The 27,783-nt window shown below is 53.5% G+C and overlaps 15 protein-coding genes across 15 annotated transcripts in view; 7 read left to right on the top strand and 8 right to left on the bottom strand.

The window, feature by feature from the left end:
* Nucleotides 1-1,218, bottom strand: part of P153DRAFT_423791 (PDT-domain-containing protein) — a gene marked incomplete at its 3' end in the record, with an annotated part of 1,584 nt that extends 366 nt beyond the window's left edge. The window contains exons 1-2 of the mRNA XM_033672449.1: nucleotides 1,022-1,218; nucleotides 5-850 (exon numbers count right to left, since the gene is read on the bottom strand). Of these exons, the coding sequence (XP_033523005.1) occupies nucleotides 5-850; nucleotides 1,022-1,084 (909 nt within the window). The 5' untranslated portion in view covers nucleotides 1,085-1,218. The remainder of the gene's footprint in view (nucleotides 1-4; nucleotides 851-1,021) is intronic.
* Nucleotides 1,219-1,558: 340 nt separating this feature from the next.
* On the bottom strand, nucleotides 1,559-3,638 carry P153DRAFT_432221 (peptide chain release factor eRF/aRF subunit 1). The gene is made up of 4 exons (XM_033672952.1): nucleotides 3,226-3,638; nucleotides 3,108-3,157; nucleotides 2,703-3,046; nucleotides 1,559-2,652 (listed from the first exon to the last, which is right to left on the bottom strand). The coding sequence occupies exons 1-4, from the start codon at nucleotides 3,350-3,352 to the stop codon at nucleotides 1,860-1,862; spliced, it is 1,314 nt and encodes a 437-aa protein (XP_033523004.1). The 5' UTR covers nucleotides 3,353-3,638; the 3' UTR covers nucleotides 1,559-1,859.
* Nucleotides 3,639-4,018: 380 nt separating this feature from the next.
* P153DRAFT_432220 (uncharacterized protein) lies at nucleotides 4,019-6,139 on the top strand (the record flags this gene model as incomplete). The annotated part of the gene is made up of 3 exons (XM_033672951.1): nucleotides 4,019-4,206; nucleotides 4,265-5,274; nucleotides 5,328-6,139. 3 exons carry the CDS (start codon nucleotides 4,019-4,021, stop codon nucleotides 6,101-6,103), a joined length of 1,974 nt encoding a protein of 657 aa, XP_033523003.1. The 3' UTR covers nucleotides 6,104-6,139.
* Nucleotides 6,140-6,346: 207 nt separating this feature from the next.
* P153DRAFT_342516 (uncharacterized protein) lies at nucleotides 6,347-7,011 on the top strand (the record flags this gene model as incomplete). Its single annotated transcript, XM_033665966.1, has 2 exons — nucleotides 6,347-6,760; nucleotides 6,845-7,011. The coding sequence occupies exons 1-2, from the start codon at nucleotides 6,643-6,645 to the stop codon at nucleotides 7,009-7,011; spliced, it is 285 nt and encodes a 94-aa protein (XP_033523002.1). The 5' UTR covers nucleotides 6,347-6,642.
* A 420-nt stretch (nucleotides 7,012-7,431) lies between these two features.
* Nucleotides 7,432-8,235, bottom strand: P153DRAFT_386725 (60S ribosomal protein-like protein L23a; the record flags this gene model as incomplete). The annotated part of the gene is made up of 5 exons (XM_033670564.1): nucleotides 7,432-7,638; nucleotides 7,694-7,817; nucleotides 7,865-7,914; nucleotides 8,009-8,064; nucleotides 8,211-8,235. 5 exons carry the CDS (start codon nucleotides 8,233-8,235, stop codon nucleotides 7,432-7,434), a joined length of 462 nt encoding a protein of 153 aa, XP_033523001.1.
* Nucleotides 8,236-8,437: 202 nt separating this feature from the next.
* On the top strand, nucleotides 8,438-9,310 carry P153DRAFT_293567 (uncharacterized protein; the record flags this gene model as incomplete). The annotated part of the gene is made up of 1 exon (XM_033663901.1): nucleotides 8,438-9,310. One exon carries the CDS (start codon nucleotides 8,438-8,440, stop codon nucleotides 9,308-9,310), a length of 873 nt encoding a protein of 290 aa, XP_033523000.1.
* A 191-nt stretch (nucleotides 9,311-9,501) lies between these two features.
* Nucleotides 9,502-10,254, top strand: P153DRAFT_41241 (uncharacterized protein). The gene has a single exon (XM_033672102.1). The coding sequence runs from the start codon at nucleotides 9,693-9,695 to the stop codon at nucleotides 10,128-10,130; it is 438 nt and encodes a 145-aa protein (XP_033522999.1). The 5' UTR covers nucleotides 9,502-9,692; the 3' UTR covers nucleotides 10,131-10,254.
* A 243-nt stretch (nucleotides 10,255-10,497) lies between these two features.
* Nucleotides 10,498-11,702, top strand: P153DRAFT_318622 (carbohydrate-binding module family 63 protein). The gene is made up of 2 exons (XM_033665064.1): nucleotides 10,498-10,578; nucleotides 10,804-11,702. The coding sequence occupies exon 2, from the start codon at nucleotides 10,930-10,932 to the stop codon at nucleotides 11,482-11,484; it is 555 nt and encodes a 184-aa protein (XP_033522998.1). The 5' UTR covers nucleotides 10,498-10,578; nucleotides 10,804-10,929; the 3' UTR covers nucleotides 11,485-11,702.
* A 760-nt stretch (nucleotides 11,703-12,462) lies between these two features.
* On the bottom strand, nucleotides 12,463-13,799 carry P153DRAFT_293368 (uncharacterized protein; the record flags this gene model as incomplete). Its single annotated transcript, XM_033663892.1, has 2 exons — nucleotides 12,463-12,995; nucleotides 13,046-13,799. 2 exons carry the CDS (start codon nucleotides 13,797-13,799, stop codon nucleotides 12,463-12,465), a joined length of 1,287 nt encoding a protein of 428 aa, XP_033522997.1.
* A 463-nt stretch (nucleotides 13,800-14,262) lies between these two features.
* Nucleotides 14,263-16,475, top strand: P153DRAFT_367721 (DUF1671-domain-containing protein). The gene is made up of 4 exons (XM_033668345.1): nucleotides 14,263-15,188; nucleotides 15,238-15,705; nucleotides 15,757-16,151; nucleotides 16,204-16,475. The coding sequence occupies exons 1-4, from the start codon at nucleotides 14,397-14,399 to the stop codon at nucleotides 16,244-16,246; spliced, it is 1,698 nt and encodes a 565-aa protein (XP_033522996.1). The 5' UTR covers nucleotides 14,263-14,396; the 3' UTR covers nucleotides 16,247-16,475.
* A 1,289-nt stretch (nucleotides 16,476-17,764) lies between these two features.
* On the bottom strand, nucleotides 17,765-19,329 carry P153DRAFT_367720 (RNA binding protein). Its single transcript, XM_033668344.1, has one exon. It carries the CDS (start codon nucleotides 19,298-19,300, stop codon nucleotides 18,083-18,085), a length of 1,218 nt encoding a protein of 405 aa, XP_033522995.1. The 5' UTR covers nucleotides 19,301-19,329; the 3' UTR covers nucleotides 17,765-18,082.
* A 99-nt stretch (nucleotides 19,330-19,428) lies between these two features.
* Nucleotides 19,429-20,427, bottom strand: P153DRAFT_367719 (short-chain dehydrogenase/reductase-like protein SDR). The gene is made up of 2 exons (XM_033668343.1): nucleotides 20,291-20,427; nucleotides 19,429-20,209 (listed from the first exon to the last, which is right to left on the bottom strand). Exons 1-2 carry the CDS (start codon nucleotides 20,347-20,349, stop codon nucleotides 19,498-19,500), a joined length of 771 nt encoding a protein of 256 aa, XP_033522994.1. The 5' UTR covers nucleotides 20,350-20,427; the 3' UTR covers nucleotides 19,429-19,497.
* A 379-nt stretch (nucleotides 20,428-20,806) lies between these two features.
* P153DRAFT_293630 (two component histidine kinase 1) lies at nucleotides 20,807-24,134 on the bottom strand (the record flags this gene model as incomplete). The annotated part of the gene is made up of 7 exons (XM_033663903.1): nucleotides 20,807-22,074; nucleotides 22,122-22,189; nucleotides 22,248-22,521; nucleotides 22,568-22,720; nucleotides 22,776-23,696; nucleotides 23,751-24,001; nucleotides 24,055-24,134. 7 exons carry the CDS (start codon nucleotides 24,132-24,134, stop codon nucleotides 20,807-20,809), a joined length of 3,015 nt encoding a protein of 1,004 aa, XP_033522993.1.
* Nucleotides 24,135-24,162: 28 nt separating this feature from the next.
* P153DRAFT_41162 (uncharacterized protein) lies at nucleotides 24,163-25,128 on the bottom strand. Its single transcript, XM_033672091.1, has 3 exons — nucleotides 24,724-25,128; nucleotides 24,529-24,571; nucleotides 24,163-24,439 (listed from the first exon to the last, which is right to left on the bottom strand). The coding sequence occupies exons 1-3, from the start codon at nucleotides 24,951-24,953 to the stop codon at nucleotides 24,224-24,226; spliced, it is 489 nt and encodes a 162-aa protein (XP_033522992.1). The 5' UTR covers nucleotides 24,954-25,128; the 3' UTR covers nucleotides 24,163-24,223.
* Nucleotides 24,872-27,429, top strand: P153DRAFT_367714 (uncharacterized protein). The gene is made up of 4 exons (XM_033668342.1): nucleotides 24,872-25,466; nucleotides 25,523-26,081; nucleotides 26,136-26,785; nucleotides 26,842-27,429. The coding sequence occupies exons 1-4, from the start codon at nucleotides 25,306-25,308 to the stop codon at nucleotides 27,122-27,124; spliced, it is 1,653 nt and encodes a 550-aa protein (XP_033522991.1). The 5' UTR covers nucleotides 24,872-25,305; the 3' UTR covers nucleotides 27,125-27,429.
* Nucleotides 27,430-27,783: the final 354 nt, after the last annotated feature.

The following is a 27,783-nucleotide window of genomic DNA, read 5'->3' as shown; positions in this document are numbered from 1 at the left end:
CCACCTCCACAAAAAACACATACTCCCACCTCCCCCCCCCACCGGGCCTCGTATTAATACTCGTCAAATCCAGTCCATGCCGCCCAAACACCGCCAGACACTGCGCCAGCGCGCCCGGAACTCCATGCGCGACCGTAAACGTGATGAGAGATTTATACAGCGGGGGTGTCGCTATATCCATCCCCTGTGGCGGTAACATCGCTGAAGAGCCGCTTTTCCGCAGCACAAGGAACCTCGTCGTATTCCCCACCCTATCCTCGATATTACTAGCCAGCACATCGAGCCCAAAGACCCCCGCGGCCATGGCGCTGGATAGCGCAGCTGAAGTCCCGGACGGATCGGCAGCGACGAGCTGCGCGGCGCGCGAGGTGGAGGGTGTGTCTTCGCGGCGGGCGTGTGCGAGATTTTCATCCAGGAAGGATGTGCATTGTGTCCAGGCTTGGGGGTGGGAGAAGAGTGTTTTTATACTTTGGAATGGGTTACCCCCCTCCATTTCCCCTTCCCCTTCCCCTTCCTCTTCCCCTCCTACCCCATCCCCACCTTTCTCAACAGAGGAGGACGAGGACCCGCGATACCCCAACAAACAGTGCCGCACACCGACGTACGTCTCCCCGCACACAAGGATATCAGGATACTTCCCTTCCAGATCGGCGAAGAGGTCGAGTGTGAAGACTACAGAGCCGTTGGTGCTGTTTTCGAAGGGGACGATGCCGTGGTGTGCGGTGCCGGATTGGACGGCGGCGAAGATGGATTGGATTGTTGGGTGGGGGGTGAGGGTGTGTGTGGGCGTGTTGTTGTCATTGTGCGTGTTGGTGTTTTTGGTGGTGGGGGGGAAGACGTTGAGCGCTGCCTGTTTGGGGCGTGAGAATGGAATAATGGATTTATGTTTTGAAGATGATGATAAAATGGATGATGACGTCGTTTTACACGCAAGTTGAGCAATAGAGAAATTGAGGAAATTGAAAAAAAAAACACCACACGCGATCCTCCTCGTGCATCCAAATCAGAAACTAGCACTTACTTGGTGTGTGTAGCTTGCCTCGGGCCCGAGGAAGGCGACTACAGACGTATCCTGCTCTGCCATGTTGTACGAGTTTGTGTGGGGCGAGTGAGGTTCAAGGGGAAAAAAAGTGATCGAGGGTTTAAGGCGAAACGTGGGAGCGGCATCGGCCACTACGCCGGCGCCCTATGAGATACATATCACATTCGAACATAGTCAGACGGCAGTTGACATGGTGAGACATGGGTAGTTTTGAAAGTTCAAGATATACAGTTCTAGTCGAACATCATCATCATCATATCACGAGCAGCCGAACAAAATCTAACTCGAGACACAATTTAAATAGACTGAATTTTAATGACAGACAGGCCGATGGACACATAACTGACCAAACCCCCCCTCTCATTCCTCCCTGGAAATCGCTGTCTAGAAATTTTTGCAAAGTTAGATGGTCGTTAGTAGCTACTCTTCCCTTTATTCCACTAGCTGCATTTCCATGATCGCATTCAGAATAGTGCTCGTCAAAACCCCATCTCCGAAAGGGCGTGTCGTTCAAGAAAACTGCAGCCTCTCCAATAAAGTGAGAGTGGGTCGTGGTAAGAGTGGGCACTCCATCGGCCTGAGATAAAAATCAGCATTGCGTCCACTCGATGCAGTCGTTGTCGGCTTACCAGGCAAACCCTCCATAAGCACTCCCTTGTCTCCTCTACAATCTGGAGAGGCGAAGCGTCGTTGCTTCGACTGCTCCTGCATTCATCGCGAACGCGTCATTGTGACTATGTACGCGGGCAGCGGACGTCCCCTCACTCGACGCGTGGAGTGGGGCCTCTGCCTCGCGGTCAGCGAGGGCGCATAACCGTCAATCATCGTAGAATTCGTCTTCATCGTCGGAGAAATCGGCGAGCTGCTCGAAGTTGAGCGCGTAACGGAGGATGGCGCCGATGCCACCAAAGCCTTTGACGAACTGGTTGCCTTCGGAGGAACGGTCAGAGACGAACTCGAGCGTGGCACCAAAGTCGCGGTATTTCTCAGCCAGCCACTCGAGCATAGATGATTGATCGACGATATCCATCTCCTGACCAGTCTCCTTGTCCATGAAGATGCTCCGGTCAGCCTCTTGGGTCTTGTTGGTGTGGAGAATGATCTCGCCACCAGCAGAGTCCTTGAGCACCCAGCGAGTGATTTCGAGGTTCTCAAAGACGATGAGGGTTTCGGCTGCACCGGCCTCCAAAGCCTTCAGAGTATCTTCAACACCGTAGCAGACCTTGCCAGAGTCTTTGGAGATGTGATCGAAGTACTCGTTGATAAGCTTCTTCTCCTGGATAAACTTGACGTTGCTAAGCGTCTCTCCAGACAGCTCAATGGCCTGGTTGAAGCCGTTCTCGCCTCCGTATGACACATCGACGACCTTGATGACCTTGGACTGCAGACGGTTGTCGAACAGGTCAGACTGGTTCAGGTCGTTCTTGAAATCAGCGGAACCGGCGAGAATGATACCGGCTACGTTGACCTTGTCGGCGGTGATGAAGTTCTGGACTGCCAGTTCGGCGACCTTGCGCACGTAGTTGTGTCGCTTCTCTTCTCGCAGACGGGCGAAACGCAGGGCAGACTGACCACCACGGCCGTGCTTCTTGGGTAAGTCGACGGAGAATCTGCAGCAGTCAGGATGTGGTCATCGACGCAGGGGTACTGTCACACTCACTTGTGGACGATTTCACGCGTGTTGCCTGAGAGGGTGCCAAACAGGGCTCCGTTTCCGTCCATGATGATGAAGCCGAACTTCTGATCCGACTCCAGCAGCTCGCTCAGCGCCTCGGTGTGGAACTTGTTGTCGCAAAGGTACAGCGACGTGTTGATGGGCTTGAAGGGCTCAAAGTCGATGTTGATCTTGCGCTCCTTGCCTTCTGAGGTGATGATTTCACCGCAGTAGATGACCAGGCCATTGGGCGGGACTTTTGAGTAGAGCTTCAGACGCTGCTGGGTGGAGGTGATGGCGGAAAGGACGGAGAGACGGTTGACGCGGGACTTGATGTTGGAGGCAGTGCCCTGGGGGGGTCAGTCGCTGCATTTGATGTGCGTCGTCTAAAAAAAAGTGTGGGGGACGTACAAACTCTTCAGCCAACATCTTCGCGGCGCGCGACACCTGATCCTTTGGCGCTGTGCATGGTGAGTAGGGCGCTCCTTCTTGATATATATGTGTGTATGGTGTGTGTATGTGCACGTACGGATGATGAGCGAAATCATGCTGGTGCCATTTCCACGGGCGGCTTCAAGACGCTTGATCAGCTTCTTGACCTTCCAGATCTCAATGTTCTTCTCGGCGTCGTTGGGCTGCGGCTCCTTGGACGACATGGTCGCGGTTGTCGGGTGTGTCGAGAGTGTTTGTGCGTGTGCTGGCGGGGTCTAAATTTTCGTGCTGGGGCGAGGGGCACTCCTGAAGCGACTTGCACGCAGCCGACTTCTTTTGTGGTGCACGCGATTCTTTAACAGCGCTGCCTCGGCCGCTGTGACTCGCTGTGTGATGGACGGACTATGAGCCACCTGGCGTGCTTATGATTCTACGTGTTGCTGCCTGTCAGCCTCTGCCCACACTCGCTGCACAGTCACGTCCATGACCACGTCGCTTGCGCAACCACTCAGCGCGCCCCGGGAATGACGACGCTGCGTGCATCCGCCGTCTTCTTCGCGTTATGACGGCAGAATATGCGGGGCGCGCCAGCCTCGTGATGGACTTTTCCCAGATGCTTCACCGTCAGGCCGTCTTCGGCGCATCTGGACATGGTATTGCCGCCGACCGCCATATATATTGCTTCAACACTCTGCTTTTCCGCCCGGTCTCGTTCCCGACGGTAGCCACAATGGCCCTTCATCGACTCGAGTAGCTCCCGCACTGTGCATGGATCTTACGAACGAGTTTTAGATCACGTCTCCACCTGTTCCTCCCTTATCTTTGCCGTGCCTGCCTTATAGACGCCCTCGCCCCAACGTGTGCATGTGCGCGACGGGAGTCTATTCACCATGAACATCAACGGCAAGCAGCCCACCACCTGGGACCAGTACGACGGCGTCCACCGCGGCTCCGTCGACTCGACCGGCAGCCAGACCAGTCGCGTGCACTGGGACACGCTTGAGCGGAGGCGCAGTGGCGACAGCGATGCGGAGGCCGGAGGATCTCCGTCGCGCTTTGGCAACTTGAGGAGGCGGAGGTGAGCGGACCCTGGAGGCAGACAGCATGCACGGCGCAACCAGCTAACACCATGTCAGGCTCTCACTGTCGCAGCAACTCGGCGCGCTGGGCGATGCAGGTGGCGTCAACAGCATAAACAACTTTGCCAGCTCGTGGCAGCGGGCCGCTGGCTTCTTCGAAATCACCCCCGTCAGACCCAGCTTCCGTGTTGCGCCCGAGGACGAGTCCAGCGATCTGCCGCGCACCGGCTTCTCCAACCATGTCCCCGACCACCGCTCCGCCCTGCGACACGCGTTTGAGGCCGCAGGAAGGCGCCCGTCGGACAATGCCGTCGACGACGAAGAACACGGCGCAACAGAAGAGACGAACCTGCTGCCAGGCGCCGTGGAACAGCGCTTCAGGGCGAGGGGCGAGAGCATCTTCAACATCGAGCCCTCGCTCTCGTCGCCGTTTGGTGGGAGCTATGGCACAGGATATGGGAGTCTCGCTGCTCGCGTCAACGAGTCGTCGATGCGCCACGCTGGTCGACTCTTCACCGAGCAGCAGATGAAGGGCGTCCCAGAGCCAGAGCAAGCACGGGAACCGCTCCTCGTCAAGCAGATCGAGGAAGACGGCCACATCATTAACGTGGTCGTCGGCCAATCAACGCTTCCCCAGACCATCTTCAATTCTGTCAACGTCTTGGTTGGTGTGGGACTGCTCTCCCTACCTCTAGCTCTAAAGTACTCCGGTTGGGTTGTAGGCGTGATCTTCCTGACTTTCTCGGCAATTGTAACTTCATATACGGCTAAGCTGCTGGCCAAGTGCTTGGACGTAGACAGCTCTCTCATTACCTTCGCGGATCTTGCCTTTGTCTCATTCGGCAGCAAGGCTCGAGTCGCCGTTAGCATCCTGTTTTCGGTCGAGCTGCTAGCTACATGTGTTGCGCTGGTCGTCCTTTTTGGTGACAGCATGGACTCGCTCATTCCTGGCTGGGGCGTCGTTGCCTGGAAGATTGTCTGCGGGCTGATACTAGTACCCTTGAGTTTTCTGCCTCTCCGTCTGTTGTCGTTTACATCCATTCTGGGTGTCGCATCCTGCTTCGCAAGTAAGTGAACTACTGCAAATCCTGCGAGATATCATGAGCTAATGCTGCGGCAGTTGTGATCGCAGTGTGGGTAGACGGCCTCATCAAGCCCGACTCTCCAGGCTCCATCCGCCAACCTACAACCCAGTACCTCTTCCCGGCCAACTGGCTCACCATCCCGCTGTCGTTCGGTCTCCTCATGTCTCCCTGGGGAGGCCACTCCGTATTCCCCAACATCTACCGCGACATGCGCCACCCCTACAAATACCGCAAGGCCGTCGACGTCACCTACATCTTCACCTTCATCATCGACACTGGCATGGCATGCGCCGGCATCCTCATGTTCGGCGACGGCGTACGCGACGAAATCACAAACAACATATTCCTCACCAAAGGCTACCCCCAGGGCATCTCAGCCTTCATCGCAATCTGCATCGCCATCATCCCCCTCACAAAAGTACCCCTCAACTCCCGCCCCATCGTCTCCACCCTAGAAGTCCTCTTCGGCCTAGACAACCGCTCTCTCTCCGTATCGCCAGCGCTAGACGGCATGTCAGGCTTCAACCGCGGCTTGTTCAAGATTTCCCTGCGCATCATAACTATCATCGTTTTCATCATCATTGCGATTATCTTCCCGTCTTTTGACCGCATCATGACGCTGCTGGGCAGTGTGGCCTGCTTCTCTATCTGCATCATTCTGCCCCTGGCTTTCCACCTAAAGCTCTTTGGGAAGGATATTGGGAGGGCGGAGAAGACGCTGAATTGGGTGCTGATTGTAATCAGCACTTTCATGGCCGTCGTGAGTACAGTCTTTGCTTTCCTGCCCAAGGAGTTGATCGGTGCTGCGTGAGCATTGGATGACGTCTGATCACGTGTGAAAAGTTGACGTGGGTGTCTGGAGCAAGTACCTAGGTGAAGGATGAACTTTACGTGTATTCGCACGCTTGTATTGCCTCTCAGTATTATTTTTCGGAGTTGGGCATATCCATAGGGAGGGAGGGGGCTCAAGGCGTTGGTTTGGCTTGTCTTGTCCTGTATATCGTTTATTCGTTGGTGTCTACGTACTACACAGATGACGGAGCAAGCACAAAATGTACCATTTTCAACACATCAAACACAGCCATAAATCGCACTTCCCTCGTCATGCCATCCCATCAAACGAAAATGATGTCCAGCCTCAGTCTCAGTCTCACACCCGCTGACTAACCCCCGCCGCATCCCCATCGGCGCAACACAAAAAAAACACCCCGACCTCCGCCATCCGCCATCCGCCATCCGCTCCCCAAACGCCCAAAGACATCAAAACCTACCACGAAACCCCACCCTCTCCACCCTCAAACCTACACGAAAACCCACGCGCAACCACCACCCCCAAAAACACCTTCGAAAATGGACGCACTATCCCCCTCCCTCGGCAACATCGACATCAGCAAGCTCAGCACCGCAGACAAACAAGCGCTCCAGCAATTCGTCATGAACGAGGGTCAGAAGGCTAGGATACAGAGTTGTGCGTTCTTAAACCTCCCATCTTCCCCCTTCCCCATATTCCCCTACCCTCAAACCGTGGCTGATCGTTCTTCGAATAATCTAGCCATCCACGCCCTAACCGACACATGTTTCCGCAAGTGCATCCCGATGGGGGTCGTGAAGAGCGGGAAACTGGATCGGTATGAGGAGCCGTGTATGAGGCAGTGTGTGGATCGGTTTTTGGATGCGAATCTGGTTGTTTTGAGGGAGTTGGAGAGGTTGAGGCAGTAAGCGAAGGATTGCGAGAGAAGGAGAGAGGGGATTGGGGATGGGGATAGGGATAGATGTGTGTGTGTGTAAAATATGCTATGGGAGATGGAGGGATGTATGATATTGTGTGGTTATCGAGGATGGGTATGACAAGTCAAGAATAATTGCATGGATTTGCATGGATTGAAGGGCAATTCGACTACACATGCATACAGTGCTGTCTTCATAGGGACTTCACTTATACATCACATTAGTCATTGGCCATTGATATAAATATGTCTGAACTTGGGACGGAGCCAAATAGTGGCGTCATGTCATAATTTGATTCATTCGAGTCTCCATCGACTACATGCCCATGAACGCCGTGCCTAATACATGACTTTTCCATCGCCGGGTATAACCAGACCCACTCGAGATCATGCATTTTTAAAGACGACCCATTTAAACGATAGCGAGCTTGGTGGCCGCAATGTCGAGAGCGTCAACGTCGGCGGTCAGGCGGGCAAAGGCCTTCTTGGAGCCATCCGGTCGGATGAGCGTGTTGATCTTGACGCAGTTGACGTCGTATTGCTTCTTGAGGGCAAGGGCGATCTGGCGCTTGTTGGCCTTGACATCGACGATGAAGACGAGTGTGTTGTTCTCCTCAATCTGTGCGAAAACATCAGCGCGTGTCCAGTGCTTCTATATCTCCATTTGTTCGTACCTTCTTCATCGCGGACTCGGTGTTAAGCGGGTGGATGAGGATGGTCGAGGCATCCATGCGAGGAGCATGGGGGACCGACTTGCGGGGGTACTTGGGCGTACGGGACAGCTCAAGGGTCTTGGGGCTGGGAGTTGTTAGCACGCAAAAGACAATACTGGATTTAGGGCATACCGGTGGAAGCTGGTGCTCTTCCTGATCGCTCGCTTCTTGTTCGCGTACGACTGTCATCTCGTTAATTGTGCCCGCCACACGAGAAGAACAGCCCGTCAGAGATTGGTTCTGACACGACTTAAGAAGGGATCAAGGGAGTCTTACTCCGCGCAGGGCCGACTTGGCAGCGGCATTGGCCTGCTTGCCAGTCTTGGTGGAAGCTGTACAGATGTTAGCTGTGAGCGCATAACAAAGGGAGTTGATCGAGGCGCATTCGCGGAGGCTTCACGATACCAGGGCTGCTGCCATCGTGCGAAACGCGTGCTCTTTTCTCGATCGGTTTATGGCGATGTAGGCGCAAACGTACTCTTGGTGGCTGGCTTGGGTCCCATTTTGGCGATGTGAATGTCCTGTCGTTAGTTGTCGAGGCTGCAAAGAAGTTCGAGCTCGGTGGGTAGAGGAAAAGAACGAATGTGGGCGGACTCGCTAGCTGGCCAATCACAGGCTAGCGCCAGATATTGCATCTCGAAGTCTCGGCCATTGAAGGCAAGCGCGCAAGCCTTCAATGAAGCGAATCCTCAATTCGAGAATGCGATGGCCGTTAAGAAGCGCCCAAAGACCCTCTCGCATGGCAGGCCACCGTGCAGCAAACCCAAGGAACGAATGAGTTCTGAGCGCTCGCGGACCATCATTCGCACCCATCACCGACTACAGAAAGAGCATGCAGCAGCCCTGAAAAGAGGAGATTCCAAAGCATCTGACGAAATCGCTCAGGCAATCGAAAAGAACGGTGGTATCAAGACGTACCAAGCTGCCAGCAAACAGGGCCAAGCGAAGGACCGAGGCGGTGACTCCAGCAAGATTCTTGTAGATTGGCTGCAGCGATCATCCGTCATCGACTCTAAAAGTCGAGGTCAGGATGTTGTTGGGCAGGTTCCGTTGAGATGCCTCGAAGTTGGAGCCCTTTCGACGAGCAATGAAATCTCGAAATTTCCAAGCAGCATCAACATGACCAGGATTGATCTGAACAGTCAAGGGCATGGCATCGCAAAACAAGATTTCATGGAAAGGCCATTACCTGCATCCGAGGACGAACGCTTCGACATCGTCTCATTGTCGCTGGTACTCAACTACGTACCCGACGCACCTGGTCGTGGAGAGATGCTGAAACGGCTCACCAAGTTTCTGCGGATGGATACAGCACAGTCTACGCCACCAAACGCCATCCTACCACTTTTGTTTTTCGTACTGCCACTGCCTTGCGTTGAAAACTCCCGGTACTTGGACGAAAAGCTTCTACTTCACATCATGGAGAGCCTGGGATTCGTTCTCAAGTACAACAAAAACACCACGAAACTCTGTTATTACCTATTCAGCTGGACCGGGAAAGTCACTTCGGTGGAAACAGACAAGAAAAAGATCAAAGACGGACCCGCCATGAATAACTTCTGCATCGTCGTGGACTAGATTCAGCCTGTTTCACATTGCTCGCCTTTGGAAATAAGATTTGGCGACTCGCGTAGTAATCAGCGAGCGCCAGTTTCACTACCAGAGTGTAACATTGGCGTTCTGCGGGGAGACCATTAGAACGAAGGGACTATGGCAAAATTTATGAGATACTAGCCTCTGACTCCCGGGTAGTCCACTTCAAGATGCACCTCAAACAGCCGCTAGAGCGCAGAGCTAAAAGGTTCTATCAACTACCTTCAAATGTCACGCTCTACGGCAATGGCTTGGTCATTTCGACAGCGGAGATGCAAATTCATTCCAAGATTACGGCACAATTTTCTCCAACGCAATGTATGCCCGGTGGTACTACCGGCCTTAATCTTTCGACACAGCAATTGCGATGTTGGCAATCTACCACCACCAAGGATCTGCACATACCAATATCGTCGCAAATATTGCTAGGTCCATTACGCCGTGTAACATCGGGTATGAAATTTTACATTTTAAACTTCGCCTTTTAGAGGACCCCAGTTTGGAGGATCAAATGAACTCATCCGCATCCCGCCTTGTCATCTCGCCAACGTTTGATCTCCATTTAGCGCGTCCTCAACCCCAGCACCTCATCAGAAAATCTTCGGACCACCTCCCAACAACCGTTGGTCTAGACTTGAGTTGTATACTATGGCCTATCAAAATTAAGTGGCGTTGGGTCTTTCTGCATGTTTACCGCATGGTTACCGTATCGGTCTGTGGCTTCGCTGCCCTTCTTCGGTTGAATTTGTTTGTTTCTCACGCAAATTTCCGCTATTGTATGGTGAGATTGGAAGTGTTTATGTAGGACGCCCTGTCCGCTGTTGCTGCAAAAGTTACGAACTTCTATTCTCTCTCCGTCTCACCATAGTCATTCTTTTCGCAAGCCGCTGTGCTGCTGCCATTCGTTTTTGTACTGCCAAATAGAATCGTTGATACGATCTCCAAGCGCAAGTCGTTTACCCTACAAGTCCTCTTTACCAGAATCGTTGCCGTCTTGAAGCCCACTTCAGTCTATCTACCAGTCAAATCAACTTGAACGAACATCAACAACCATGAGGTCCACCATCTTCTCACTCCTCCCCCTTGTGAGCGTCGCTCTCGCACAGGAGGGATGCACGCGCCAAACACTCACCACAACGGAGACGGAGAAGGTCTACGTCACTGTCCAGCCCGTTCAGTCGTCGTCGTCGCTGATTGAGGAGACAACAACTTTGACCTCAACCAGCACACTCAAGCTCACCACCACCATCACTGTTCCCTACCCCTCGGCCACTGGTCTGCACTGGGGCAACTACCCCAACGGAACATACCACAATACTACCGGTGTTCCCAGCGCCGGTACTGCTACAGGTTTCTTCTCCATCTACACCCCTTCTTCTGTCAGCGAGACCGTTGTTCCCACATACTCCCCTGTAGAGAGCGAGAGCGTGCCAGCCGCGTCAACTTCCGCCTACGTGATCCCAACGTCCGAGACCGAGGCCACTCCTTCGCCAACATACGCAGCCGCACAAGCCGTCAAGGTATCCACCAAGGCTGTCTCGAAAGCGCTGGGCAGCAGCCTTTCCGGCGAGGCCACCTTCTACGGCGGCAACGTCGCCGGCGGCATGTGCTCCTTCACCGGCTACACCATCCCAGCCGGCCTCTACGGCACCGCGCTCTCCGACTCGAACTGGGCCACCGCTGGCAACTGCGGCGCCTGCGTGAGCGTCACCGGCCCCTCCGGCACAAAGGTCACCGCCATGGTCGTCGACCAATGCCCCGGCTGCGGCACCAACCATCTCGACCTGTTCCCCGACGCCTTCGCCAAGCTCGCCGACCCCAGCAAGGGCGTCATCCCCGTCAGCTGGCAGGTCGTGCCCTGCGGCATCACCACCCCGATCGTGCTGAAGAACAAGGAGGGCACAAGCGCATACTGGTTCAGCATGCAGGTCATGAACTCCAACATCCCCGTCTCCAAGCTCGAGGTCTCCACCGACAGCGGCAAGACTTGGAAGGCAACCACCCGCAAGGAGTACAACTTCTTCGAGAACCCGTCCGGCTTTGGCACTGCGACTGTTGACGTCAGGGTCACGAGCGTGAATGGCGGGACTGTCATTGTCAAGAGCGTTAGCATTGCGGCGGGCACGACGAAGACTGCTGGGGGTAACTTTTCCGCTTAGAGCGGGGAGGGATTTCGTGTTTTGTCGTCGTCACAAGGGCGGGACTTTGGTGGCGATGATTGTGGTTTATTTTTGGTGAATGAAAGGGGATTGATTGTCATGTTTCACTTCTTATCGCTGGATTGATTCGCTTCTTGTAGTTTTCTGGAACTCGGCTACTGCTGCTGGGATATTTTTAACGTTGTGGATTGGTGGAATGAAAACCACTACCTTGTCTTACTCTTTGTGTTTATTTTCTCTCGTGATCACTACTACGCTTTGCAATGACTACGTGGAGACTTGTGACGTTTATGCGAGTTGGATGTATAAACTGCTGGTGAACCGAGAACGATGTGCGCTCGGGAACACGGTGTAGAATCACGCAAGCGTAGGCTCATTGACTTTGACAACAAGAGGCCTGACATGCATTGTGCCTTTTCGCACATTGGGCCCCTTCAAATGTACATACTGCAGCCAAACCACATCCTCACCTTCTTGGCAGCCGCTTAATCCTCTTCCCCTCCTTCCACTGCACAATCCTTTCCTTTGGCACCTCTGCCAACTGGTCGAGCGCGTCGCCCACCCTCGCAATGGGCAGTGACGGCACTGTCGTTACACCCGTCCCCCCAGGTCTGAAATTTGTGCTAGATTTGGGTTTTGTTCCTTCCGCGTTGTGCGTGCGGGTGGGAGAGATTATTGGCTTGAGTGAGGTGTCCTTGGACTCGTAGGAAGCCTGGCGTTGGAGGATGGCTTGGGAGCGGAGGGACATGGTTGGGGTTACGGGTCTAGGTGGTGCCTGCACGCGACGGGGGATTATGGTAGATCCTTGGGGAACGAAGAGTGACGAGGAAGTGGGTTGAAATTCGGCTGCTGTATTCTGGTCGAATGGAGATATTTTTGGGGATTGAGTAGGGAGTTCGGGTCCTGATTCGGCTCGATGGACGACAGATGGTGTTGGTAGAGCAAACGAGTTGAGATTGAGTCTTCTCTTGCCTGGTTTCAGAGCATTACTCTAGAACTGCGGTCAGAAGCAGTTTGAATGGCGGGGTTTGTCCGCTGGGGCCTACTCGCTTTCTTGTCTGCTTCAGAACGTCGTGTGGCTCGGGACAACCTAGGGCGGCGTTCCCGAGGGCTGGGCGGCTTGATCACTGTATGTACTTTGCCGCTGACGGCCACGCCGCCGGTTGGACCTTCAATCCATACGTCGTATTGGTTGCCAGTGGCTGATGTCTTGGTCACCATGCCGCATATGCGCATCTTCTCGTCGCAGTAAAGCGGAGCAAGATTCCGATATTCGATCGACTCGAAGCACTGCTTTCCTTTGGAGTGTGTGTCGATGTAGGGCGTGATAGCTTTGAGCATGAGCGTCAAACAGAGCGGGCCGTGAACAAGCATGTTACGATGGCCCTCGACAGTGCGGGCATATTCTGGATCCAGGTGAATGAGGTGGTCATTCCAGGTCAGGGCCGAGAAGCGAAATAGCATGGAGCGCGTGGGCGTGAGTTCGTGTGAGAAGTCGGGATTGGAGGGAGCTGTGGCTGGTCAGTTGTGGGTCGTGGGCGAGACATGCGGGGACATGAACCTGGAAGATATTTGATGGGGGGCATGTTGCCAGTTTTGGCAGCGTCCAGCTCGTCTGCCGTCCGTTTTTTCAAGAAGACGAGGTTGCGCACTTCCTTGAAGAGCGCATCGCCCCACTCGTCGTCGTTGTTCTGCTGGCTGCGGAAATACGCCAGGGCATCGTGCGATGTGCGTGCCCTGGAATCTGCAATATCCCTTGCAGCCTCTCTGTACCTGACACTGAGTAGGTCATGCCTCGCAAACCGCCGCTCTATCGTGACAAAGACCTTGGCCGAGTCGCCTGTGCCTCGCAACTGCACATCCTGGATGCGCTCCGCACACACGCCAAATGTGTCCATGATGAAGCCGTCCGTTTTATGATGGTACAATTCTGGCCTAATTCGCATAGAGCCGCCCGCCCACATGCGCCGCACCCATGGCGCGCCTGGATCGTGCAACGCATCTGTACCATCAGGCAGGAGCTGATCGCCTGACAACGATGGGTTGAAGTATATCAAGTGATGGCCCATAGGCATACGAGGCGCGTCTGCGTGAAAGCGAGGGCACCATTCTGCGGGTAAGTGGCTCCGGAGTGTGTCTATCAATTTGTGTTCTGTCGAGGAATCGAGATATTCGCGTGAGACTCTGACATGTCGCGTCAGCATCTCAGCGCGTAGCTGCGGGAACCATTGTGCATCATTAGTGTTGACAGCATAACAGCGAATTCCTGTCCGCGCCCAGTGTGCGTGGTGAATTGCTACTCTTCGAGTGTACATTGAGAGAGGATGGAAGATGCTAGGATTGAAGTTTTTGGGGTAGCGTTTGCCGATTCGCGACACGCCTGTGTGATGACGTCCACAAATCACATCTACAACACCAAATAACGTAGGTCTCTCTTGTGACATTCTGTCTTTCCCTTCCAACGCCTCAACCTTCCACTATCAATCCATCACCACTTCAACATAGTTGAGCACGGACCGAGCTGCCGACCAGCAAATCCGCATTCCGGAAAGAACGGCGTCAGGTTGGTTTGTCGCTTACTGAGTTAATTTATCTTTGACAATATTTTCTTGGACTTCGTAGATCAGACCGAATCAGTTTCTATAAAGTTGGGGACAACCCTGGAAGTGTGTTGTGAGTTGTGAGTTGTCGCATGGCTGGGCAGTGGCTGGTGTAAGCGACCGCCTCTTTGGGTCTGTTGCTCCTTCACCTCAGACTTCAACTCCAACCATCACCGTTCCCCATTGTTGTGCGCCACAAACGCTGGGCTGAGCTGGCACGCACCCCTCTACTTAACCCTGCTAGCAGCATGCACCGTCATCCCCGGAAACGTGCGTTGCTGCTTTCGCTTTACTTACGGAAGCACGTTCAACATGCTAAGCCCAGATAGTTTCCATCCGCTGTGCCAGCAGTCTTGGCCGCTCGCAGATGCGGTGACCATTTCAGTGACGTTCCAAGGAAAGGAGCCTCCAATATCCATCCACCCTACACCTACAGATCACCAACCCGTTTGCAAAGACATTGACCTCCCAAACGTCACTTCCACAGCCATGACAGGCAAAATGGACCTCTTGGAATGCCCTATGTGTGACTTTGCTGTTTTTCCAACCGATGACTATATCCTTCAGTTGCATTTTGAGCAGGCTCATACCCCGGACTCTCCTTTCAAAATCGAGAATGACCCAGAGCCGCTTCCATCTTCATTATCAGCAAGACCTTTTTCAAAACGCAAGCACACTGCTCGAGAAACGCCTGCCTCTAACGAAGAAGGAAGTTCTGTCATGTGTCCAGAGCCTGACTGCGGCGAACTCGTTCTTCGCACCGACTTTGACGACCATCTCGATTACCATACCGCAGAAACATTATCATTTGACGAAAGTACCGGAAAGTATCGTTCTTCATCCTCTACTATGGCCTCAGTCGCCACTCAGTATCCTTCAACGAGATCATCCAAAAACCATCGCGAGCACAGTCGCAGGACCGATCTATCAGATGCCCTGAGGAAAAGTGATCATCATGAGCGCAGTACCAAGAAGACTCACCGCAACAGAAGCAACACAAGTAGTAGCGAAAAGAGCACAATCTCGAGGAGTATCGTCGGGTTCAATCCGTTCACAAAAGAGGACAAGGCTGTCAAGCCGCCGGTAAAGAGTGCTCGCCTTGGTGTATGTCTGCCTTGCATGTTGTGTGCATGGCTTCGCTGACAGTTTCCAGAGATCTGAACTCGGTCCCTATGCCTGGGAGAACCGTATGCCCACCTGGCTACATGATCAGCTCGCCGCCGGTCCCAAGATCAGTGTTGTCAACCGCATGGGCCGAGATGGCCGTCTCATCAAGCAGGAGCAAGTGCAGAACGAAACGCCCGGCATCATTCCTATCCTCGCTCAACTGTCTGCTTTGGATCCGGACGTCAAGGAGGCTTATTACTGCCATCCATCCACCATTCATATCGGCAAGACTCCTAAAGAAGGTGGATTTTGCGGTTACAGAAATATTCAAATGCTCCTTTCCTACATCCAGTGTGCTAGGGCCCAAGGTCATGAAGAATTTCCCGGACGCACTCCAGGTATCTTGAGACTGCAAGATCTTATCGAGACAGCCTGGGACAAGGGTATCAACAGCATCGGTCGCGTTCAGACTGGCGGCATCCGGGATACCAGGAAGTATATTGGCACCCCAGAGGTATACTCATCGTTTGCTCTCTGACTTTTGTAAACACTAACAACCTCACAGACACAAGCTTTCTTCCTCAGCTCAGAGATCAACTGCGCCGTCCAGCAGTTTAGCGAGAACAAGGAACGTCGCATCAACGCTCATGATGTGTTACTCGACGCCATCGAGCGATATTTCTCGCGGACTGCCGTCAGCGATGGTTCCAATGTCTACAAAACCCTTCTGCCACCAATCTATCTCCAAGAACCTGGCCATTCTCTCACGATTGTTGGGTTCGAACGCCGTCGGGACGGCTCCTGCAACCTCATGGTGTTTGATCCGATGTATAATACTAGCCCGGCTATGCATAAGTTGCTCGGCCGGAAGAACATCAGGAACGAGCGACCCGAGGTCTTGTTTGCGTATCGACGGGTTACTAAGCAACTCAAGAAGCATGCGGCTTTTGAGATTCTCTTGTAAGTCTGGTCTTTCAACTATTGTGTGTGTGGCTTGCTGACTCTAGTATAGACTTATGGCGCCTCCACCTTTGTTCCCCGCTTGGGATGTATGAGCATCCTTCCTCGTACCTTTGCTTTTCAATCTGCATCTACATAGATACCCAGCTCTAAACACATATAATCCAATCTTATCCGTCGCTTACAAGAGCCCTTACACCTACAAAACCCTGTCAAATTGTTTCTGTTACACTGATCTCTGCTAAATACATATGTGTTAGGTTCTTCGCCAATTTCCTGACTGTCGGTTTGTTTACGCTTTCTTTCGCTCCCGTACGCTCGGCTATGATGTCTATCCTGAAGATCACTTCCTCCCAAACTTTCCGTGGCAGCAGTACGCCGGACTCTGGTCCACCGACGAAGCTCGATTCGCGCGTGCCGAGCCTCTCAATCTAATCACTGCTCAAGCTCTTCGTCGCATTACAGGAGAGGGAGCTTCACCTGGATCCAGCAACAGTGGAAGTCCAAGTAGCCCCTTCGCCAGCGACTGTTGGCACCATTTGCCTGCGACGAACACTTACATCAGCGGCGAATCCCAAACTCGGCTTCCATCATACGTGTCTTCCTTTGACGGCTCAACGGGCGGCTTTGTCGATCAAACACACCGTCTGGGTAGCGGTCCCGTCTTCAACATGGGAGCCATGCACGTCGCCTTCCATCAACCTGGAGCCATCAGACCGAACCTTTCTATCTTAACGGATATCGGCAGGAAGTACCCCGGCTTTCCAACTCCACTTTCCCCAACCCCAAATGCGAAGGAGCTATTCCCGTCACCAGCATCAGAGGTTGGAAGTAGAAACGGCACTCCTCGTGCGCTGAGTCCCGCTGTCCGCTCCGTAAGCCCAATGAGTATCGACGGCTCCGAGATGTGCGGTCTTTCCCGCCGCTGCAACTCCCACGGCTACGACTACTACGCCTCATCCATAGGCCTGATCGACAGCATCATGCACGGGAGTCAACATCAAAGTGGCCTATCCAATCCACCGCAGACACGCCCACACCCCCGCGCCCCATCCACATCCACATCATCCCTCAGCCCAAGCAGCCCACCACACGCCCCCTCCCCACGCACATCCATGCTCAAAAACAAGCTGAACAACCCAGCCTACCACACCATCCCAATCACCCCCTCGATACAAATCTCAAACGGCACAGAAACAAACACACCCTCCCCCCTCTCCCCCTCAACCACAATGCTCCTCTACACATCAAACCGCGCCCTCGACTCGGGCCTGCTCGCGCTAAAAGCACTCTCGGAATCGCAGGTCGCCGAGTACAGGTTCTGGATGCCGTGTGGGCGTAGGTCATGCGCGATTGGGTGTGGGGGTGCGTTTGGGGGGGAGGTGGCGGCGGCGAGACGGCTGTTTGGGGGGGTGGAGGGGGTGGGGACTGCAGATGGGGTTGAGACTGGGAATGGGGATGGGGTGGAAAAGAGTGTGATGGGGGATCCGGTTAAATTGTTGAATCCGAGAGCAGGGGTGGGGCGCAGTGTGGTGAGGGATTGGGGCGGGTTTTTGGCGGCGAGGGAGAGGGTTGGTGTTGCGCTTTTTTGAGCTGATGACTTTTCTTGCGCTGCCGGGTTTTGGATAGCGATAGGGGGTTGTTTTTGCGCAGGTTTCCTTTCCTTTCCTTTCTTACTCGTTATGTTTTTCTCCTTCTTCTTGGAATTGGATACGCTTATTCCTCACTGGAAAATATCTGTGTGAGGTCACGCGTCAACATGCAACTTCACGTTCAACAGCATGAAAGCAACGAAGGAATGGATGGATGAAAGTTCAAGGGTATCATTTCAATCAAATTCAATCCCATCCCATCCGCTCCAACGCCGCCCATCAACAATGCAAGTCTTCCCCCCTAAACGCTATAATACAAGTTCTCCCACCAACTCCCCACTAATCGCTATCCTCATCACTCCCATACCCGACCAACGGGCCCGCGACAGGCGCCGCCCGCTTATTCGACGCCGTGTAGCCTCGCAGCGCAGCAAGCGTCGAGGAAGAAAAGATCGCATTCCCCGCACCCTGCTGTTGCTGTAGGGGTTGTTGCAGCGCAGCATATTCATCCTCGGCAGTACTTCCACTTTCAATCATCAAGCCCCCACTCTCCAACAAACGCGCCTGATCAAACTCCCCCTTCTCCTTCGCATGCCACACATCATCCGGCGCATCATACCCCTGCAATCCAAAGCTACCCTCGACTTTCCTGCGCTTCCTCCCCTCCGGATCGCGGCCCTCGATTTCCGCGACATACGCGGCGGGCAGCGCTTTGCGGATCGCCTCAGCGGCCTGTTCCTCTACGCGGCGCTCCTCGCGCTTCTGCGCGGCGGGATTAGGATCCATGGTTGCCCACCTGACGTTCAGGATCTCCGTGTGGTCGAGGGACTGATGCGCCATAGCTTCCTTCGCGAACTGCGCGTTCGCCTCGTTGAGATATGTGACGAACGCGACGCCGCGGGCGGTGAGGACACGGGTACGTTCCACCTGGCCCCACTCCTGGAAGTGGCGGGCGACGATCTCCTCAATGTCGTCGGTGACGTGGATGCGGCCGATATACAGTGTGCGGTTCTGGCGCTGGAAGGAGCCGACGCCGCCCATGTCGTCGCGGTAATCGGAATGCTTGTCGCGCCCGAAGCAGTCGATGTTGCTGGGGAAGATGTCGGTGACGGCGGGGAGGCGGTGGAGGTACTCGCAGTCGACGGCCTTGGGGCAGATGCCGCGCGCGAAGAAGAGGCAGAAGTAGGAGCCGGGGGTTCTGTCGGCTTTGGTGTAGCCGCTGTCTTTTGCGATGTTGCAGCGCCCCTGTGCGGCGGTTTTGCTGAGGTATTTGTCCTCGCGGTCGCCGCCGCTCCATTTGTTGTACCAGATGTTGAAGATTGTGCCCGTGGGGGGCGGCGCGTCGGTTTTGAATGTTGCGGCGTCGACTTGGGGGCGGGCGGGGCGGCGCTTGCGGCGGATGATCTTCTTGACCTTCTTGCCCTCGGCGTTGGTGGTGATGATGGTCTGCTCGGTGGTCATGGGCGCGAGCTCGGTGGATGTCGTCGTCGCGGGTTCGAGGGAGACATCGGGGGGGGGTTGCGCGGTTTGCGCGGGCGGGGACTGGACTTCGGCCATGGTGTGTGGATGTGCGTGTGGTGTGTGAGAAGGATGGTTGAAGACGCTCGTCGCGCGCGAACTTTCGAGACTAGCCGGACAGCCATCATGCACATCACACGTGACACCGCAAATGGCTGCTCTTGATTGGGTGGTGCATTCATTCACTCTCCAGCAAGTCATCCATCTTGAATTATCTGGTCGTATGCTGGATTCAATCACGACTTGCTCAACCTCAACGCGCCATCTACTTCAACAACCGCTCCATTGACATACCTTGCCCCCTCCCCAAACAGCCACGCCACCACATCCGCAACCTCATCCGGCGTGCCCAGCCTCTCCAGCGCGTTCCCCATGCGCATACTCTCTATAGAATCCCCTCCCCTAACAATTCCCGCATTAGTCGGCGTATCAATGTACCCAGGCGCCACGCAATTGACCCTGATACCCCTGGGCCCCAGCTCGAGCGCGAGCGACTTCGACAAGCCAATAAGCCCAAACTTAGTCGCGCAGTAGACAGACTGCATAGCCGCGCCGCGCAGTCCACAGATGCTCGACACATTAACAATCGACGCGCCACGCTGCAGAAACGGCACGCAAGCACGCGTGATGAGGAACACGCCCTTGAGGTTCGTATTAACGAGCTTGTCCCAGTACTCATCCGTCGTAGTTTCCAGCGGGATGGACGTGGGGTTTACGCCAGCGCAGTTGAAGACGTAGTCGATTCTGCCGAACTTTGCCATGGTTGTGGCGACGAAGCTGGCGACTTGTGTTGCCGAGCCGACGTCTACTTCTTCTGCGAGCCAGAGCGGTGGGCGGTCGGGTGTGGTTGCGCCGAGGGCTTGGGCTGCGCTTCCTAGGTTCGGCAGGTTGATGTCGCAGAAGGATATCGAGGCGCCTAGGGACGCCATTTTGAGCGTTGTTGCGAGCCTGTGTTACGATACGCTGTTAGTATGGATTTTTAAAGCGGTGGGTTTTGATCTCGTCGTGCGTGTGAGAGTTGTTTCGCACCCAATGCCGCTGCCGGCTCCTGTTATCAGGACGACCTTGCCTTGGAATTCTGTCGACATGTTGATAGACTGTCACTGCAAGATTGGAGAAAAGAGGATGATGATCAAGGAGGGAGATGTTCGAGGTTCCAAAGACACTTATAGGCAAGATGTATGGAGGAGAGATGCATCGCCGTCATATGGTCGTGTACATGATGGTCTCCTTACAAGGTGGGGGGAAGTAGGAAGGTGGGGTGAAATGCATCCCTCTTATCGTCAGAATGTCGTCGTCAGGCAAGCAACCGATTCACAGCAGAATGCCATACAAAGAACAATTGCGAACTCCGAATATAGAATCATCAATAATAGGCATGGAATAACCAACGCTTTCGTCCCCTCTCATCTAAAAACACAGCCCGTCAAACATAACCCGAATAGCCAATCGTGAATTCGTCCTGTTCTTCCCTCCTATCCGGAACGCCATGCAATGCAGTGCTTTCCACATCCAGACCACAAATGAGAAGGTCATAAACACGTCTCATTTCTTTTTCTTCGACTTGACGGCAGGATTCTTCGCCCCTGCTTCGACGCCATTTCGTTTCTCCGGTTTCCCCTCGCCTTCTTTCTGCTTCTCTCCTCCGTCGCCATCCTGGGATTTCTCTTTCCCATCAGCACTCGATGTATCCCCCTCCCTCTCTGCGTGCTTCTCATCTTGCTTGTCCTGCCCTTCATTACTCTTCTTCTTCTCTTTCCCTTCATCGTTCTGCTTCTGGCCTTCCTCACCATTTTCTTGTTTCTTCGCTTGACCATCACCACCTGGCTGCTTCTCTTCCCCCTTGCCGCTTTGTTTGCCCTTTAGTCTCTCAGGACATCCTTGCCCGCCATCATGCCCAGGAACAAGCTTCCCAATCCTCTTGACCAGATCTTCGACTTTGAACGGCTTGCTGATAATATCGTCCATGCCGGCTTCCCGCATACTTGCCGTCTGCTCTTTCCGGACGTTTGCGGAAACGCCCAAGATGCGACTGTATCCTGCCTTTCCTTCTTTCTGCAGTTGCCGAATCTCTTGTGTTGCAGCGTTGCCGTCCTTGATCGGCATCTCCTGGTCCATCAGTATGCAGTCAAAATGATTGCAATTGTTAACCTCGCGTTCAGCTGCCTTCCCCCGTTCTGCAACTGCGTCGATGGCCTCTTGGCCGTTGTTTGCGATGAATACTTCGAAGCCGCGCGACTGCAGCTGACGGCGTAGCACTTTTTGGTTGATCAAATTGTCTTCTACCAAAAGAAGTGTTTGAGTTTTTCCGGGCGGTTGCTTGCTTTGTGATTTGGACGTGTTCTCTGCAATAAGATGTTGACGCCGTGTCTCGCCTTTTGCTAAGCTTGGTGCCTGTTTCTTAATTTTGGCATCCTCTGGTACGATCTGGCTTGCAATACGTTCCGTTTCTTTGTAGCGGCTATCTTCAGAGGATTCGGGATGCGCCTCTGGCCTGTACTCTGTCGGAGGGTTTTCGAGCGATTCATTGACTTCATCTATGTCGGTGTCTTCGTAGCTTGTCTGCGTCTTAGCTTCCGGGCGTTCATTCTGCTTCTCTTTGATACTCTGGAGGTTCGAATTTGCTCGGTTATAGCCCGGCCGTGGAGTTTGAGGGCGGGCAGATTGTTGGCTGGTTTCGCTGTTGCTGCGAGATTGGAAGAGTGGTCGTCCGTCTTCTGCTTTTGCTCGTCGTACTTTGAAGAAAAAGCCAAAAGTCGAGCCCTCCCCATCTTTGGAGCTTACTCCGATATCGCCCCCATGCAGTTGGCACACTTGGTACAATGTCAGTCAGCACTTGCCAGCAGGAGCAAATACTCACGCTTTCGTGATATGAACAGTCCTAGTCCAGAGCCGCCATACTTCTCCTGCGTTTTTGGAGTTGCTTGTCTGTGCACACATGGTCAGTTTTAAATCAGACTGAGTTGTTCTGGAATGGAACACATACCGGAAGCGTTCGAACAGCTTTGCCTGACCTTCCTGACTAATTCCGATGCCAGTATCCTTAACCGCTACCATCAGATAGAAAGATGCCCCGCCGCCCCATTCAGTCGACATCGTTGAGTCGACGTGAAATGACTCCTTCTCATGGCTGAAATATATCACGTTCGGAGGATACGAAGTTGGTCGTTCGGTTGAGGCTCCCATTGAAACAGTGATGTTCCTCTCGCCGTTTTTTCTGGCCGTAAATTTGATGGCATTGGTGATGAGGTTGACCAGGACTGAAGTAATTAAAAATGTGTCCAAGCACCGTTTAGGAGAACATACCTTGCTTCATCCGATTAAGATCAGCAACTACATAGTCGACACCTTGTTCATCGTATGAGACATCCATTGCATAGTGGAATTTGATCTTCTTGGCTTTAAATTCGGACTGAAAGACTTTGAGAGCTCTGGAGAACTCCCACTTTGGTCGTACCTCTATTCAAGAATTAGTAGATGCTGTAGACGGTGTATATGAGTCGAGGTTGCGTACCTCGCGGGACCAAAGAAAGCATCATAGAGTCAAGCTTGGAGAAAGAAAGAATATCATCCACTAGAGTATTTTGATGAGAAACACAGAGGAGTATAGTATCCGCAGCATCTAGAATATCGGCTACTTTGTCAGCTATGCCATCGTGCTCGTCGGCTAGCTCTTGGGTGACTTGTTTCACCTCCTCGGCTAGATGTAGGACGGCACTCAGTGGATTGCGGATCTCGTGCGAAACCATATCTATGAATCTTTCCTGCTGTTCTTTCCGTTCTTGGGCTTCGGTGGCAGCGCGTTCCTGAGCCAGCTGAGCTTGCTTGATCTCGGTTATGTCAACAACGGCGGAGATAAAGCCAGCGTCGGCGTCCTCATTGAGGGGCCTGAGTAAGAACAACCTCCATTCACCCTGCTCGCCTGGCCCATCGCCTGTCGTTTCGCTAGCGCATCGAAACTCGATTCTCAATTCCTTTCGAGAAGAAAAGGCTTTGCGATATGCGGTCATGACGCGATCGTAATCCTCAGGATGAATACTTTCGGGCCAGGCACGGAACTCGTTCGAGTGCTTGTTCGTAGTGAGCTTGAAGAAGCCGTCATTTACGAAGACAGCTTCGGCTTCCTTGTCCAGGATAGCAAGACCGTTGGGGATCAGCTCGGCAAATCTTTGGAACAACTGGGTCTGCAAGGAATCGGGTTGCTGTTGGGTTTTCTTCCCGTCGTCTTGCTGCGTCTGCGACTGTTTCAATTGCGAGGCCGGATTTTCGCTAGCCATGCGTTGCAGTCCTTTGAAGGGCCTGCAGTTCTGCCCGGCATCGTCCTCGAGGAGTTGCGCCAAGACACCTTGTCGTGTTCCGTTTTCGTCAAGGATGGGGCTGAGGAGGAGTTGCAAGTGGGCCTCGTCAGCAAGGTCGGGCAGAAAGAACCTGGAGGCTGCAACGAGATCAGTGCCGTCGTATACCAGGACGGGCAAGGCAGTATGCTCACCTACCTTGACCGTCCGCCCTCGAACCACATTGCGCAACGAACTGAGGGCTTCATGTGAGTAGCTGTCATGAGCCGCGGCCCCCTGGGTGTCAACATCACCCCGCGCCTTCCCCCATGCCAGGTTGTGGATGATGGAGAGGTCCTTGCCCCAGAAAATGGCGGCGCAGTGGGGCATAGGCAGGACGCAGCTGTTGACGAGGCATTTCAGCGCCAGCGGCCAGGACTCGCGTGGGCCGAGAGGTGTTTGCGACCTGATGTCTGTCAGCTGCGAGCGCGCATCCTATGCCATGTCCAGACATCTCACCAGTCTGTGCTATCGACGTCTTCAGAATTCATGTCGAAGGCGGGTAGCCCCGCCGACGTGAGCTTTTCCAGATTCTCCATGACACTCACGGCGCGCCAGCCTGGGTCGTCGTTCGTGGACGCTCGCGATGGCAGTGTGTGTAGGCAGGCCGGTGTGAGCGTCGCCTACGTCATTCCAGAGCACCCTTCGTTCCTTGCAGAATCCGAAGAGAGCAACGACCGAGCGAGACGCCCTGGCCCTTGGACAAGAACCAGCATCGTCCCGCGCGCATCCAGCCAGGCCTACGCCACCACCCCAAGCTAGGCATATAAAACCACGACACATGAAGCTTGGCTCGGGAGAGGGGGCCGACGCATGATTCGTGCCACAAAACCGATCGATCGATCTATCCGTTAGTTAAATTCCGACATTGAACGTCTTCCTCGAACATGCAAACTGAATGTTTCTCTGGATACGAACGCGATGCATGCGCACCTGGAAATTTAGGCTTGATAATCTGTTGTGTCTGCGTCTCCTTCTTCATAATCGTTATGTGTCAGCCTCTTTGACTCTGTCAGTGTCTCCTCATATCTCAGTCTGTCCGTTTCCACATCTCTCTACTTTCTGTCTGTTGGGTAGGCTTTGTCTAGGTTTCCTAGGCGTACAAGGTAGGGTCAGCGGCTTGCGTACCTGCGAGGTATATATTCAGCGATGTTCGCGGCTATAGTAGTAGACAGAGAATTGTGTCTCGAAGGTCCACTACTGCGTTTAGTAGCTACGATTACCCCAGAGAGACTACAAACGACGCTAAACTTGAAAAGAATAGAATAAAGCAGCCTGAAACGACTACGAATGGAGTGGTTTTGGAGGCTGAGGGGGATCATCAAGCCATGACCGCGGATCTGGACCAATAAGAACATCTCAAAAACACCAGTTCAAGCGTGGGACTAGAGCCAACCAATCAGAACTATATGCCGTCGAACCACGAAACTTCCGCACTCAATCGGCTCACGTCGCCCTCAAAAGTCGCTTGTCTCGCAACCTGCCACCGACGATCGCAATATATCATCGATAATGTAGGACTGAAAACGGTCGGCCCTGGAGCCCCAGACACTGCTATGCAGCGCGGCAACGCTACCGAGGATGATCGTCGCCTCGTAGGATTTCCTATTGAAGCCCAAATGAGGCTACCGTCTTTCTCGTTCACGGAGCCTCAAGATACACCACGGCTCACCAACTCCCACCAAGACACAATGCCGGCTTTTATTGATCATGCCAGCGGATGCTTTCGCGAGCTTACTGGCGGGAACAGCCCCCGAGCTTCTGGGCCACATCTTGACTTATCTTTGTCCACGTGACCTTGCCAGTGTCGCCCAGATATGCAAACACGCCGCAGCCTTCCTCCGACCAGGAGCAGATAACACACATGCAAAGTACGAATTGTATTCCCCATCTTGCTCTGGCTCAGACTCGTCTCATACTATTTTAGATATGCGTGGAAGGCCGCTTTCCTCCAAGTCTTCGACCATCCAAAGTACGCGTGGGAGAGGCTCCTGCCGACCGCCCGTGCAGAAAACGCCTCCCGCCACCCTGCCCTATGGGATTGGTTCCATGAAACACATCGACGATACGCCGCATACAACGCCTATCGTGTGGCTTGCGACGCTGGTGGCGCAAAATCTCTCGAGCATCTTGAAAGTATCATCGTCACACTCCTAGATATTCACGAGACAGCATCGTACACTGCCGTGACAGAAGACGACACCCCCTTGTCCTTGAACTTGGAATTCCTGAGTGACCTCGTTGGCCGTGCGAGAGACTTCGACTTACTGGTTCACAACCCCTACGACGGTATCGACGCCTTGGTCCTTCCGCCTGAGCGCTCCTCCAAGGGCTTTGTCAGTCATTATTCATCCAACATAAATGCTGCCACACATCATTGCTATGAAGGAGAGGACCATGAGTATCCTAGCCCATCAAACACTTCACAAGATGCTCCACCATCACCTCGGAGTGCCAGTGTTCCCGAATGGGCAAGCAAGTTTCACGTGAGTTCAGTAAGACTCGACGAGCATCTTTTCATCCTCTGACCCCCGTCCTAGATCTTTTCCGGTTCCACGGAGCGAGAACTCGGATCGGTAGAATTAATTAACGCAGCAAGACGCATTGTCTACGACTTCTCCGTCACTGGTCCAAGAGCAGATTACGGACCCTTCCACCAAGATGATAGCGGTAGGATCAATTGGAAGCTCCTGGAAGCAATAAGCTCGTTGATGCATCATCACTTCGAGGCCCCACTACCGCCTCCGCGTATACAACCAATCGTTTTCCCACCTCGATTCGAAGACAACATTCCGCACATGGTGTCTGTAGATCCGTCTGCCACGGAAGTAGAAGACTGGGCAGGCATCACCGGACCATGGCTCGGAAACTACAGCGGCGTGAGCTTCAGCACCCTAGTCAAATTCAACTCTAGCCTAGTCTCCGGGGCCCCCATGCACTTGGGAAGATGTCAGGACGTCGACGCTCCTTTTATGAACTTGAAGCTACAGTCGTGCTCGCTGGAGGATTCTAAGGAAATGGCCATGGATCCAGTGCTCCAGCAAAAGCTACCTTACTGCACCGATCTGCCAATCCAGTACTTCCGCGGCACATCAGAAGTTGTCAACAACGAACGCGCGATATCACGCGTCAAGGGATTCGCATGTCTATGTCCAGGCGCTCGACAAGTGCGGTGGAAGTTCATCTTCTGGTGAGTGTATCACGCAAACGCGCATAAGCTACGAAACACATCCTAACACTGCACAGCTATTTGCAAGTCCAAAGCCAAGAGTGGTCCGACCAGTGGCAACTCGAGGGCGTGCAGCCGGGCGGCGTACGCTCCGGCGGCATCTACGGCATGTGGAAACCCGTGTCGAACGGGCGGCAGCTCCAGGGTCCTTTCTTCATCGGCCCTGCGGAGGTGTATGAAGCCGAAGCAGGTGAGGCGGAAGAGGATGACGAGGACGCCGAGAACGAGGCTGATAATGAAAGCATCGACTCCGCCCAATACACCGGTTGTACCACAATGGTCAATCCGCTGTTCACTTGAGTCGCAGGCGGCGGCTTGTCGGGACTCGACTTCCGTCTAGCACGAATGATCGACGTGGTTTAATATTTTCTGCTCTTTGGCGATGTAAACACGAGTTACAAAAGGCAGATGGCATTAGGGTCAGCAGATTGGGGAGGTTCTGGATGGTGTAGATGGACAGATAATGATCGACACAACCGCTTTAGAACGACGCAATACAAGGCTGTATATAAACAAGACACACTGAACTACGAGGTCTAATAGACTCTGAGTCAATCTCTTGAAACGCACTATTGTAGGAACTAGACAGTGCAAATCAAACAGACAGTGAATACCAAACGAGAAGGACAACCAACAATCAAGGCAGTGTGTGTGCAGTACCAATAACCACCCACTAAATCTCAGAAACCAACAGCCCCTCGTATTGCAAGCTTCAACATAAAACCAGACTACCATCAAGACAACCCCACCTAGTAATCCTTTTCCCCACATACTATAGTAGATAGACGCGACGTACAAGTATCAGCAAAGGTAACACTAGAGAATTTGTCTCCTTCTCGTCTCGTCTCACCACACCATACTGATTCTCTCACCTTACCAGTGAACATCCAACTCCAGCTCTCTCGATGTCCATGTTCATTCCCACAAGATACAGATACAGAATTATCTACCTGCCTGCT

The sequence above is a fragment of the Dothidotthia symphoricarpi genome (assembly GCF_010015815.1).
Source record: "Dothidotthia symphoricarpi CBS 119687 unplaced genomic scaffold P153scaffold_12, whole genome shotgun sequence".
NCBI classification, from domain to species: domain Eukaryota; kingdom Fungi; phylum Ascomycota; class Dothideomycetes; order Pleosporales; family Dothidotthiaceae; genus Dothidotthia; species Dothidotthia symphoricarpi.
Note: the sequence above shows the minus strand (reverse complement) of the source record. Positions and strands in the feature narration are given on the sequence as shown.